Below are 13,607 nucleotides of genomic sequence, written 5' to 3'. Positions count from 1 at the left end.
CAGAGGTAGTTTGGATGTCTGTGTGAGTGCTGCATGGATGATGTGAACACAAGCCCAGAGAAGATCAGGTATAACACAGAGTTGGGCAGAAGGCTCCTATGGGCTGGTGGAGCCACAGCGATCAGAAAGCTGCTTCAGCTTGTTCTGGCTGAGATGGCTCATTAGCCAAGCACGGGTGGTTGTTCATGGTGCTCCTGCTCCTGTCATGTACCAGACTTTGCCCAGTCCCAGCTGGTCCTGGAGGATTTGCTGAACTGGTTGGTGAGGAGCCACTTACTTGGGAGATTCATCAGCTGCTTATTGTGAAATTTTAAATTCACATTGCTTCTAATATCTCTGTGCTCTGATATAAAACAACTGCAGTGATAGAAATACTAAAGTAACAAATTAGTCCCACTTGTTTTTTGTTTTTTTTTTTTTAGCTTAATCTAGAGTACTTTCAACTCTTTTTAGAAATAGCAATATGAAGGATTTTTTTTTATGCTGGCCATACTACTTGAAGTAGGGATAGACACATAATATTCAAGCCAATTTCTGTTTTCCTAGACTTCAAAAAACATTGAGTGTCCGAGTTTGCAAACATTATGCTTCTACACTGAGAATTAAGTTATCACAGTTTGACAGTCAGCAATTGAAGTATTCTTTCATACTGTTTTTGAATCACATATTACTCATTTTCCATATAACACATTAATGACATATTTGGTATTTATTACTCCTATGAATAATAGCAAAATCCATCTGGCATTGCTCACATGAGTAATTCTGTTAACTCAGTTTCAGAAGTAGAACCAACAGAGCTGGTGTGTGTGGGGTGGTATTGCTTGTTTGGTTTTGTTTGTGTTTTTTTTTTTTTTTTTTTTTTTTTTTTTTAATGTGTTACTATTTAATTCTCATAGGGTTTTGTCCTTGAAGTAAAACAATAACTTTTTTTTTTTTCTACTTTCCAGCTTGGTGTGTATTGCAGGTCTCAGACAGCAATAAAAATTATTTTAGCAAACAAAGATGGCCAGAATCTGGCAGCTAGTTTTACGGGAGTGTTAATAAGGAGGAAGAGAATTTAGTGCATATTTTGTCACTTACATAGATTCTTCACATTTGTCAGTCAAGTAGCTATATGTTACACAGAAGACCCAGTAAGAGCAAATCACAGCCATAAGGTGTTTCCTTGTTACTACTCACCTGACTTCAACAGGTTTCTGATCCTCCCTGACTTCAAGAGGTTTCTGATCCTCCCCGCTTTCCTTCCCATGCTGAACACATGAATTTGCATGGCTACCAGAACTGTCATAGAACTGCAGCTTTGCTGTGCAACACTACTCATTTATTACTTAACTGTAGCTGTTGCTATAAATCAGTTCTAGTGCTGATTTTATCAAGAGTACAGGATGTTCCTGGCAATGCTTATTCTCAGATTCTCACTGCAGTCCAGCTCTCTACCAAAGTAGCTTGTTTTCCATATTCTGTTACTAGTCATAATGCACTTGTTCTTTGCAAGTTCATATCTGGCTGAATTTTGTCCTTCTGGGAAATAGTCTTAACAAGTTGAACACTTCTTGACCAGAATGTACTTTCTAGTCTCAGATCAAATCTTGATGTTTGTATTTACTTTATCTTTCTCTAGAATATACCAACATGTGGAAATGAGGAACATAAAGAGTTAAAAAAAAAAAAAAGGCTGGAAGGGGTTGAAATGGTCTTAAAATAAAAAGAGGACTATACAGTGAGAGAGAAGAGTAATGAAAGAAAGGATAAAGTGGAGGAGGTTCTTGCTGTTCTTTAATGAATCACCAAAAGTAATTTCTGTTCCCTTAGCAGTCCCCTTACATTTCCATTTTCTAGTAGGGGTGTCAAACTCATTTTCATTGACTATAAGTGCAGGAGCAGTTACATTTATACAGTCCTAAAATTACATTTGGCCCTTTGAAGGCAACTGCGAGGCTGATGTGGCCCCCGGTGAAAATGAGTTTGGCACCCCTGCTGTAGAGCTTAGCAGTACCTGAGCCCATCTCTTTCTCCCCCCTCTCCCGTATTTATTCCTGGGTTTCAGTTCCTTTGTGCAGGAGGGTGTAGGCTTCACTGTACCATATCTTTACACTCTGTTTAAGCAAACAGACCTCAGGTGAAAACTGTCCCCTATTGTTTGTGTTTCGTTGCTATAGCAAGTTACTACTACTACTACCAAAAAAAGATATCTCTGCTGCTCAATTTAATCTCTTGTATCAGTGGCCCATTTAATTATTTTTGATCAGTGCTGTATTTGCTCTTTAACTAGCATCCAATGTGTGCAATCTTCTCAGTTTTTTCAAAATTCAGAGAGCTGGAGGATCTTGTGCAGTGATGCTCTTCACTTGCTAGATGGAAAATACTGTAGCTTGTCTTACAAATATGGTTGTGGAACAGAACTTCATTTCGACAATGTTCAAAGAATCACTGAGTCGTTCTACTGGATAATCAATTTTTCAGTTGACTGGCAGCCTGGTCCTTATCACCTCTCACAAAGGACTTTTGGTTCTTCTCAGAAATCTAAAATACATTAGCAGAAAAAATAACTACGTATTTCCAGAGAGACTGGGTTTCATCTAGAGTTTGTTCATTTGGGGTTTGCATTTAAATAAGAAAATAAGATATTTCCCTCTCCCCCTCTCCCCCTCTCCCCCTCTCCCCCTCTCCCCCTCTCCCCCTCTCCCCCTCTCCCCCTCTCCCCCTCTCCCCCTCTCCCCCTCTCCCCCTCTCCCCCTCTCCCCCTCTCCCCCTCTCCCCCTCTCCCCCCTTCTTGCCCTTGCCCTTCTTTTTTTCTTCTCTGCTCTCCTTTTCTTTTTTCAACTTACAACATTTGGGCTATGAACACTGAATGTTAAAGTGTTCTATGAGTTCTGGAAATTTTCTGAGTGATATGAGAAAATAATAGTATGCCACCAAAATATATCTAGTGGTCTGCACTGAAAGGTTATGAAGAAAAATAACTGGTAATAGAAATGTAAAGAGAAGACACAACCAGGATGAAGAAAATGGGGGAGTTGGGAGAGATAAAAACTTTGTTCCTCTGGAACAGCCCAACCGTGTAGAAATGGTTGACAAAGGGGCAGGGTGTAGTAGATACTGATGTATTATTTTTGAAGTTTCCAGTTGTATATTGACATTAGAGAGGTTTCTTCTGGTTTCCTTCTCCTGCTATGTGAAACAGAGAATGCAGATTTGGTATATGAGCTTTGTGAGCTGAGCTGGATCTGTAGGTTTAGACTTATAATGTGGCAAAGTAGTTTTTGTAACACTGGAGTAAAAGACTCCATCAGCTCTATCTATGCTATTATCTGCACTGCCTTTTTTCTGTGGTACCATTCCAGCTTCCAGTAGTTACTACTTCTGTACATCCCATTCTATCTTTAGATGAGCTTGTTTAATTAGCAGACTAGACAACTACAGTAAATAAAGAGGTCTCAGTCTGAAGGTGTTTGTATATAAGTGTTCTTACAGCACAACTACAATAATGTTTTCTGTGTGACAGCAAGCGATATGGATGAAAGAGTCTGGATAATCTCATGAAATTTTAGATATCTGCTTGCTCAGGGCAAAAAAAAATGGTGTTCTGAACTTAAATTTTTTATTTTTCCCCAGATACCCCATCACAACGGGTGCAGTTTATTCTTGGAACAGAAGATGATGATGAAGAACACATTCCTCATGATCTCTTTACTGAGCTTGATGAAATTTGTTGGCGTGAAGGAGAGGATGCGGAGTGGAGAGAGACGGCAAGGTGAGTGTTTTCATGCGTTTCAAAAATTATCTCTAGCTGTTGGTTGCTGGTGTATTGAGGAATGATTTTAAAGCTGCAGGAAGCTCAGGAACAGATTTTGGACATAAAGCTTAAGTAAAACCATAATTTTAATCCTTAGACTGCTAGTATTACAAGAGCATTTGTCATTTCCCAGAGCCAAATGTTTTCATCTGGATTTATGAAATATAGGTCAGAATGAATATCAAGGGAAAAAAAATCAAAGCAAACATATAATATATATGAATTAAAAATTGCTGGGTTTATTAATACTTTAGCTCATCATTTTAAGAAAATTTCAAACTTTATGTTCTGTTTGAATCCTCATGAAATTGATAAAATTACCGTTATAAAAAGATTAAAGCAAGGAATGAGATTACTTTTGGAGCAATAAAACTTCTACGTATTCTATGAATGAACAGTTGATTTTGAGGCTTCAAATATTCAGTGTTGGATTATTTTGTTTCTGCAAAATTGGTGTGAAAAGACTGTTTAGATGGCATTTCTACTGAAAAAAGTTATTATTGGAACAGAACTTTATTTTTTTTTTTTTTAAATATTTATTGCTTAAACACCAAAATAGGAGATGACTTGTTTAGTCTCATTAAGACTTCACATTTCCCAGCAATCCTTGCTTCATTCTTCTTCTTAGAACCTTAATTCTCTCTTTCCCTGCCAGTGTTTGTTGACAGTGTTCCTCAACGGTGCCCAGAAGTCTGTGAACCATGTGGTGTCAGTAGGATAAAATCTCTGGAACTTCTGAAAGGATTTTGTGGGGTTTTTGGCATGAATGTGTCTGTTAGCTTTCCCTTTAATTTTGCTGCAAATTCCTGCTTTCCCAGAGGTCCACAGAATTTTCTATGACCTTCCCTTCCTTTATGTGTCCATAGGAGGCATCGACAGATGCTAAATATAGATCTTTACATGTAGAAAATTCTCATATGGGGATTGTGCTGCAAAATGAGTGTAGTGGTGTTCCTAAATAATCTTATTAATATTCATAGAGAGAAAATCTAATCAAGTTAATCATCTGCAGTGTTCTCATACTGATTAGGAATATATAGGACCTCTTCTAGGAAGGGTATCAGCTTCTAGCATCTATTGTGATTTAAAATCTGTGGCTTATGAGATTTTTAAGCAGGGAAACAGCAGCTTCAACTAAAAAAGCCCTTTGCAAATCATTTAACAACTTGGTTACTGAAAAATTATAACATTTTAGTAACATTTTTACTTAATCAAGATAGAATTTGAAAATAATAGGTGAAATAAAGAAATTTCTATTCAGACTGAGCTTGTCTGTATGTACAGACTTTTCAGTTGTCATTTGGGAACTAAAGAATCAAAAGCGTTTAACAGAAACAAAATGAGACTGTTGAAAAAGGGCAGGAAAAATCAGCCAAGATAACTATATTTTTGGAGCTCAGAAAATACAAGAGTGAAGTATAATTGCTAATAGTAAAAGTTTCTTTAGCTTTAGAAATCAGATGAAAACAAAGAAAGAGTGGGGCTGCCATGCAGAAAGAACTAGTCAAGATAAATGATCCTTTTTAGTTTGCATCCAAAAATTTCATACAGCATTTGAGATGGGGTTGCTGACTCTCAGAAAAGGAGGAGGTGGCAGTGAAAGCACTGAATTAAAAATGAAGGCAGGAGTGGAAGTGCTTTATCTGTGGAAGACGGTATGATAATTTCCATCTTAGAAAGCTGAAAGAACCTGCATTTCATGGGTATGGTAAATTCTGTCTTTCTGTAAATCTGTCAGGAACGTTGTTGTATTATAGTAAACACAGCAACACTATTCAAGAAATGATAAAAACGGTCAGAACAAACAGGGGCCTGATAGATTTCAGAGCTGTGCAAGGTTTAGAACAGTATTTGAAAGAAAGAATAATTGTACACTTGGAGCTAAGTGGAAAATTGGATAAAATGCAATACAATAATATATCATGTCAGACTAACTTAATAATGCTATTTAATCAGATAATTGATTTTTGTTTTTCTGACAAAGAAAAACTAGTGGATCTATTTTTTTTTTTTAAATTGAAGCATTTTATATGATACAGCAGTGGGAATTTATTAAACTGTTCTAGTGTAAAAATTGTATTAGTGGGTAAGAAACTAATTGAAGAGGTGCAGCAGGTCACACTGAAAGATTAAACTACTAGTGTCAAAGGTGCTGACAACTAACTTGTGAAGAACTAGACTTAGTAAATAGCTTTATCATCGAATGAAGTAAATAGGATTATAGTAATAAAACTTGTTGATAAAAAAATAAGGAGGTATTGTTACTCAAGAAATAGATAAGGATAGCATACACAAAGAATAAGATGACTTTGAGTAGAGTGACAGAAATGGGATGGCATTTAATATGCAAGATCATATACTTACAAACTAATACAATGGATCATTTTCGATATCCGTGGTTGATTCAGGACTTCAAAGATACTGATTTGATTAAAAGCTTAATAAGGAGAGGATACACCCTGAGTTTGTTGCTGTTCCAGCATTACTATATGTTTTCCATGTGTGTGGAAAATGCCACTGGAATTATTTGTAAATCTTATTGTCTGGCTTTGGACGTAGATCCAGGTAGATAATTTTCAATGCAAATGACACAGAGGAGGACTTGGTCATTAATGGAATTTAATGAAAGTGATGGCACTAAGTGGTTCTGTGTTCATTTTGTCAAGCTCTGTGTGGACTGAAGGCTTGGGTTGACTCTGATGCAGTAAATCTATATCTTCGTATTTTCAGTTTGATTGAAAGTGCACACACAATGCACAGTTCAGCCTTATTATTATTTTTTTTAATATCTTGAGCAAACTGCGTAAAACTATTTGAGACATTTTGTTCTTGGTTGATCAAAAGAGTAATATATCAAAGGGAGTCATGGATAAGATTTGACTGAAGCTTGGTGTTCTTCAGATAAATCTCCTCTATTCCTGTTTCATTTGTTTGGAAGAGGACTGTTCCAGAGGTTTTTGTTTGTTTTTTCTTAGTGGTTAGGAGACTCCAAGGATTGCCATTCTTCCTTTTCCATAACATTTCTCATGAGCAAAAGCATTTCTGCAGATTCATAAGGAGAAGCCGGAAAGTGCACTGCTGTTACAGCCTATCCCATACCAGGATCTGATTTAGGCTGTCACATCCATGGAATTACTTAGCAAACAGAATGGAATAACTTCATTAGATTGATATAGGGATAAAATTAATTATTTTTTCTCCATTAATTGATTTCAAAACAGAAGAAACACGGACCTTTTAAAATCAATAGTCAGTCTTATTATTTTTGTATGTGGCCCAGCTTTACAGTTGTGTAGAGAATGCATGATGTAAAGTTTCTATTAACAAAATATTTGGAATAAGTTTGTGAGGAAACACACTGAGACATAACAGTTGGGCTTGTGTTATATGCACAATAGTATAGTTGCAAATTGCAGCTATTAGGAAAGCAATTTGTGTCCAAATCTATCCTAATAGCCTCTTGTGGTCATTGCTGGAAAGTAGTGCCTGATTTGTAGCAAGTTTTACCCAAACTGTTGGGACTCATTTATCTGCTAATATCAAATTAAAATCTTGAGAGAATATCACTACATTTCTGGAACAGAAATGAATATGTAGTAAGGAGGAAGATAGATGCTTTGGAACCAGTTTTCCTTTTCCCAACCTGTACTGGTGGCTGGGGTTGTTCCTCCCCAGGTGCAGGACCCTACACTTGCACTTATTGAACTTCATTAGATTCTTCTCTGCCCAGTCTGCCAGCCTGTCCAGGTCTTGCTGAATGGCAGCACAGCCTTCAGGTGTGTCAGCCCTTCCTCCCAGTTTGGTATCATCAGCAAACTTGCTGAGGGTGCACTCAGTCTCTTCATCCCAGTTATTGATGAACAGGTTGGACAGGACTGGACCTGATACTGACCCCTGGGGAACACCACTAACTAGAGACCTCCAACCAGACTCTGCACAACTCTCTGAGCTCTGCCATCCAGCCAGTTCATGATCCATCTCACCGTGCATTCATCCAGCCCGCACTTCCTGAGCTTGCCCTCGAGGAGGTTGTGAGAGACAGTGTCAAAAGCCTTGCTGATAATAATCAATTAATAATTGATTCTTGAGCAGGTTATGAGTATCTACTCCAGCTCTCTGCTGCAGACATAATAGACTATAAAACAGATCATGTTCAACTCACTTCATGTTGTGCACCAGAATGTTGTAACTGAATCTACAATGGAGTGTGCACACTCTTGCATTGGCTCCTGAAAAAGTGATGATTTTACAAGATGTAGCATATGTATGTGTGTGTATGTACACACACACACATCTGAGTAATATTTGCACTCTAGTAACATATCTTGCTGAAACTTTGTTGGCATGTTTTGTTCCAGGAAGTATACTATCAGAGGAACTAAACTGCATGATTGCCAATACCTGTGCTAGTCTTGACCAGTAAAAGAAAACCATATGAAAGAAGCTGCTCTTCTCTGTGATCAGACACAACTAATATAGCTCTCAATGTATTCCAAGCCCATGGGGTGTGTGTGACACATGAACTCAATATACAAATGGAGTTGTTGATGTTTTCTGGGAAATTGTGAAATGCTTATGAAATGCTTTTATTTATCAACAATATCAATTTAAGGGATTAAACTGCAAAAGTAAACATATTAAAATTTTTCTTTCTATGAGAAACTAGAAAGAGTAGAAAATTGGGAATCCATGCGTGAATTTGGATTTCAAAACCATTTCTGTCCTTCAATCTTGTACACAAATACAGAGGGTTGTTAAAATGGTATTATCATTTTTAAAACCACTTGAACACTTAGAATTAGATGACTGTGCCTAAGATTAGAGAATTGTTTGTTTTGTTTTCTGCTGCTGTTTTTTATTTGATATGTTAAATACGGGTTATTTGACATAACAGAGGAATGTTTCTGAAAAGATAAAAGGTGATAAACATGATTTTCCTTTGATGAGATGGGTAAACTCATGTAATGCTTATTAAAATCTAAATAGATTTTTATTCTCAATGCAGAATTATCTCAGCTGGGTATGATTTACATTTATGTACTAACCTGTTGGCTCATTAAGTAACAATGTCTGATAATGTGTTTAAACACAGAAGTTTTAGTAACAGTAGGAAATTGGATGCAATCCATAGACTTATAGTATTCAAATTGTTTGAAACTCAGATAGAGATAATCACAATGGCAAGTATGATTGAGCACTAGCAATAGTTTCTTATGGATTTTTATGTTGTGTGTAAGTTTTGATGTCTGATTGACACCATAAACTCTAATTAAAGCTGTTTTCATGATCTAGACTTTTTTTTGTCTGTGTCCCTAGTAAGTCAGGAGCTCTGGTTGTGAGCCTGCCTCTGTCCAGTCACTTGTCTTAATGAAACTTTTAAGAATGTGTTTGGCTTTTATCACTCATTTAAAATCTCTTTAGAACTGGTCAGTATGTTCAAAACAGGTAATATCAAGGACAGACTGCAGCAGTATAATCAGATGAGTAACATTGAAGACTATTTACGTGTACAGAAGGTAATGACAGTATGAGGTTTCTGATGATGTTCTGTAAGAATCTATGCTTGGATCATTGTTTTTAGGATATATGTAGCATGATTTTTCATCTTTTCTTGAATCAGCAAGAGGATGGTACATAAGAAATAATTGGGAATACCCAACTGCAAAGATTGTAATCTTGTAAAACTCCTAAAGAGATTAGAAACATGCACAAACAGAAGTATGAGAAGATAAAAATGTAGATATTTTGTAGTCTCAGGAGGCAATAGTTTAAGCAGTACAATCAGTGCACCATGTTTGCGATGTTATGGCCACAAATAGGTCTAGCATATTTTTAGCTTGGAAACGTGAGTGCCGTGAGTAAGCTCGGAGCAGCCTCTTCTCATGGAGTTCAAGTGCAGCTGCAAAATGAAAAAAGAAAAAGAAATTTTTTTCCTTCGCACATGCTTCTTGGTAACTCACCTGAGTTCTTGCAGCTCATCCCTTCAAACCAGGGGTTTGAATTTGGTGGGGGTGTGGTGTGTTAATTTGTTTTTGATGTCCATTTGGACATAATTTTAAAAATCCATTTGGAAAACCTCATTTGTATATGCAAATTCAATTTCATGTTTCAGCTCTGTGGCAGCAAATTTTTTGTGTGCTGGGTCTTTCTTGCTGCGTCGCTTGAAACATGGAAAGATAAAGGAGGTAGCCTGGCTAGGGTAGGAAGAGAGGTTTCAATGAAGGGAGTGGAGAACAGAAATTTGATGGAGAGGAGGTCTACTGGGCAAAGATAAGAAAGAAACTGGCCAGCACAGAGGAAATGGAGGGATAAATGTTTAAATTCAAACAGGAGGAGATGGCTAGCCACAGGAGATTGGAGATTCTGGAGGAGCCAAAGAGTTGTGGACAAACTGTGTATGCAAATAATGGGAGAGTGATTGGGAGGCAGCTGCTATGGTTAGAAGAAATGGAATGCATCAGGAAGGGAGCAGATATGCTGGTGATGAGTGGGTCACTGAAGTGGCAGCTGCTCACAGAATGGCATCAGAAGAGGAAGAATCTGGTACACAGGGACTGAAAAGAGGAAACTATCTAAACTATGGGGTATACAGGCATATTTTACAGGTGGGAGCAGAGCTAGGCAGGTGGGCCAGGAACAGAAGAGGACAACTGTGTTTGCTGTGTTGCTGAGCTGTGGGGCTTGGTAAAACTGGAGACTGCTGAGCTTTAGAGGTCTTAAGACTCTATGCTTCCTGGCTGTCTGTAAATAAATGTGAATGTGTTGTCAAGGTGTGAGGCTCTGCTTGACCACTCTGCTGCCTGGGCCATGGGAAACAGCTGAGGGCTGTGGTGTCGGGGGAGAGGCTTGTGCTGTGTCTTGCCCAGCCAGCAGGCTACTCACAGGTACATCTGCGTGGGCTTGAAAAACATCATAACTTTAATTTAAAACACTTTACATATGTCAACAGACTTTTTCCATTTTTTTCTTTGCTTAGTATTCTTTTAACATTTTTTAATGTGATTTTTATCAGCAAACAATTAAAAGACAAGCAAGAACATTCATCTGGCTGGCTAGTAACAAAAGACTCGATCCTCTCATGACAGTTTCATGTATCCTTTTACTTGCTGAAATCTCCCCAGATCTACACTGAACCTGAGAACAGGCAAATGAGACTCAATGGAGTGAGATGTGATGTAACTGGATTCTGAAGTGTCATTTTCTGTCACTCATGTGGTTGTTTTGTCTGAGCAAGGCCCACATTTTGGGGCTTGAAAGACTGTTCACAAATGTTTACACATTGCTTGTGTGTGCATGTATGTGCCTGTGAGGTTTTTCATGTTAATTGAGCAAGTTTTAAATCACAGAATCGCAGAATGGTTGAATGGTTGGGGTTGGAAGGGGCCTCTGGAGATCATCTAGTCCAAACCACCTGCTAAAACAGGTTCACCTGGAGTAGATTGCACAGGTGGGTTTTGAATGTCTCCAGAGAAGGAGACTCCACAGCCTCTCTGGGCAGCCTGTTCCAGTGCTGTGGCACCCTCAAAGTCAAGAAGTTTTTCCTCATGCTCAGATGGAACCTCCTGTGCTTCAGCCTGTGTCTGTTGCCCCTCATCCTATTGTTGGGCACCACTGAAAGGAGTCTGGTCCCATCCTCTTAACTCCCACCTTTGAGATACTTAAAAACATCGATGAGAAATGAAAAATCGGCTAGATTTTGCAAAACATTTTACTGCCTTTATGAGTAGCTTAGTACAGTTAAGTAACTCAGAACTTTAACAAAGCTTGTAAAACTGTGTTTTGTGAAAAGACTATGCTGGTGATTATGGATGAAGATTCTGTGAAGTGTTACTATGTCAGTATACTTACTTTAAATAAAAAAAGTCTCTTTTTTGTTATGTTTAGTTTGAAATTAAGACTACATGGAGAAAGTTCTCACCTGTGTTCTTATTATGTGTAGCTTCCAAACCGCAAATTCTTGTTCTCTGTCCTTTTTGTACTACTTGTTGTTCTATCACAGAAATAGCATTGTACACCAAAGAATTAATCAAAGTTTTTGCGAAGTACAGTAAGTGTCTCTTTTCATCTCCATGGTCAGAATTTATCTTCAAAAATTGTCTAATACAGCATATGGGAAGAAGCAGGCAAGGGAATTTTCTGATCTTTCCTACAAAGAAAGAATAAAGTGAAATCCGAAGACATGTTTAACAGTGATCTTTCAATATCCATCGACATGATTTATTTTTCATTCTCATGCACAATGGAGTTATAAAATTGGTTGTTTGTACAGGTGGTTGAAGTTTGAGGAAGATGTAGAGGATGGTGGAGAGAGGTGGAGCAAGCCATATGTTGCCACACTGTCACTTCATAGCTTGTTTGAGCTGAGAAGCTGTATCCTGAATGGCACAGTTCTTTTGGACATGAGAGCTAACTCCATAGAAGAAATTGCAGGTATGTATTCTTGTTGCATTTATTAGTTAGGAATATTAATAATAAAATCAAGTACTTACAAAATTTCATACAAGAAAGATATTGCGTAATAATCTATTTGGTTTAGAAACTCCTAGGCAATATTTTACTCCACGTATGACAAAGAAACTAGTGTCTGACACAGCTGGTAAGTATTTTATTTATATTTTTCATACAGACTTTGCTATTTTCAGAATCAATTTTTATGTAAAGGAGAAAATTAAAATAGAGGAGAGAGGACAGTTTGTATATATATCTCATTAGAACTGGCATGTTGTCTGCTCCTCTGTGCCACCTCACATTGTGATTGATGCGTGTGCTAACTTCCACAAACTGAATCTACTGCTAAGCTAATTACAGACAATCTAGCTTTAAAAAAAAAAAAGTTATGGGGAAGTATTCATCAGAATTATGTAACATGAAAACAGAGCAGTTTAAAAAACACGTTTCTAAGTTGAGAATGAAATCAAGAGCAATAATACTGAGTGTAAGATTTTCAAAAATTTTGAAATGGGTTACCTTCCTTAACTAAAATTGAGTGCATATTCTCCAATAAGGCCGTATTTAGTAGTTCCAATTCTAGAGCTTTTGAGAACAGCAGAAACAGAAATCCAGAAACAACATAATGGATGAGTCTTGTCTCCTAAAAGTATAAGTGAGATTGAGACGGAATGCCATGCTCTGCATTCCTGGTGTTTCCCATAAAGGCTATAACTAATTACTGCGGGGGAATTCTTGGTAGTGCATTACTGTAATAAAGCAGGTTGTTAAGGCACTGCATAGTACAGACCTGTAATGCATGGTCTTAAGGAGTCCTAAAACTACAAAGGTTGCTTGGCCAGGCTAGAACCATACAGTACAATCTGCTATGTTTATTTCCTGTCCTAAAGAGAGACGGTAATTTGAATACGATAATTTATAAATTTCTTAGTAGACAAGAATTGAAGATAAAGTAATTTTTCTAGTCTAGCAAGAGAGGATAATGTATGTATTATAAATGTATTTACACTGGACTTTTAAACTTGTCATTAAAATGTTAACATCTGGTTCAAGGGCTCACGTGCCCTAGAGAATTTCTAGTGCTGTGTCCTTTCTCCTGTTGTTTAAAAATATCTCTCCCTTCCAGCAGAGAAGACACAGAGCAAAAAGATATACTAATTTGTAATCTGAGGTCCCTGATTTTCTTTTTATTAACCCTTAGTAAGGTCTGGTCTCATGCTCATGATGGTTATTGAACTGGTATCTTTGCATATCTCACATGTTGCCGTGCTTTTACCTTACCTTACTTTTGCCTTACCTCACAACATCTCTGAACATGGTGCTGTGTCTGTAAATAATACAAATTATACAACTATTGCTA

At 37.4% G+C, this 13,607-nt stretch overlaps 1 protein-coding gene across 2 annotated transcripts in view; it reads left to right on the top strand.

Annotated features, from left to right (window-relative positions):
• SLC4A10 (solute carrier family 4 member 10) overlaps window positions 1–13,607 on the top strand; it is a gene marked incomplete at its 5' end in the record, with an annotated part of 153,202 nt that overhangs the window by 73,536 nt on the left and 66,059 nt on the right. For both annotated transcript variants that reach the window (XM_082055425.1, XM_082055424.1), the window contains 2 exons: window positions 3,619–3,757; window positions 12,069–12,229. In XM_082055425.1, coding sequence (XP_081911551.1) covers window positions 3,619–3,757; window positions 12,069–12,229 — 300 coding nt within the window. The remainder of the gene's footprint in view (window positions 1–3,618; window positions 3,758–12,068; window positions 12,230–13,607) is intronic.

Source organism: Streptopelia decaocto (assembly GCF_964273445.1).
Source record: "Streptopelia decaocto genome assembly, chromosome: 6".
NCBI lineage: Eukaryota > Metazoa > Chordata > Aves > Columbiformes > Columbidae > Streptopelia > Streptopelia decaocto.
This window is presented reverse-complemented; position numbering and strand designations above follow the sequence as displayed.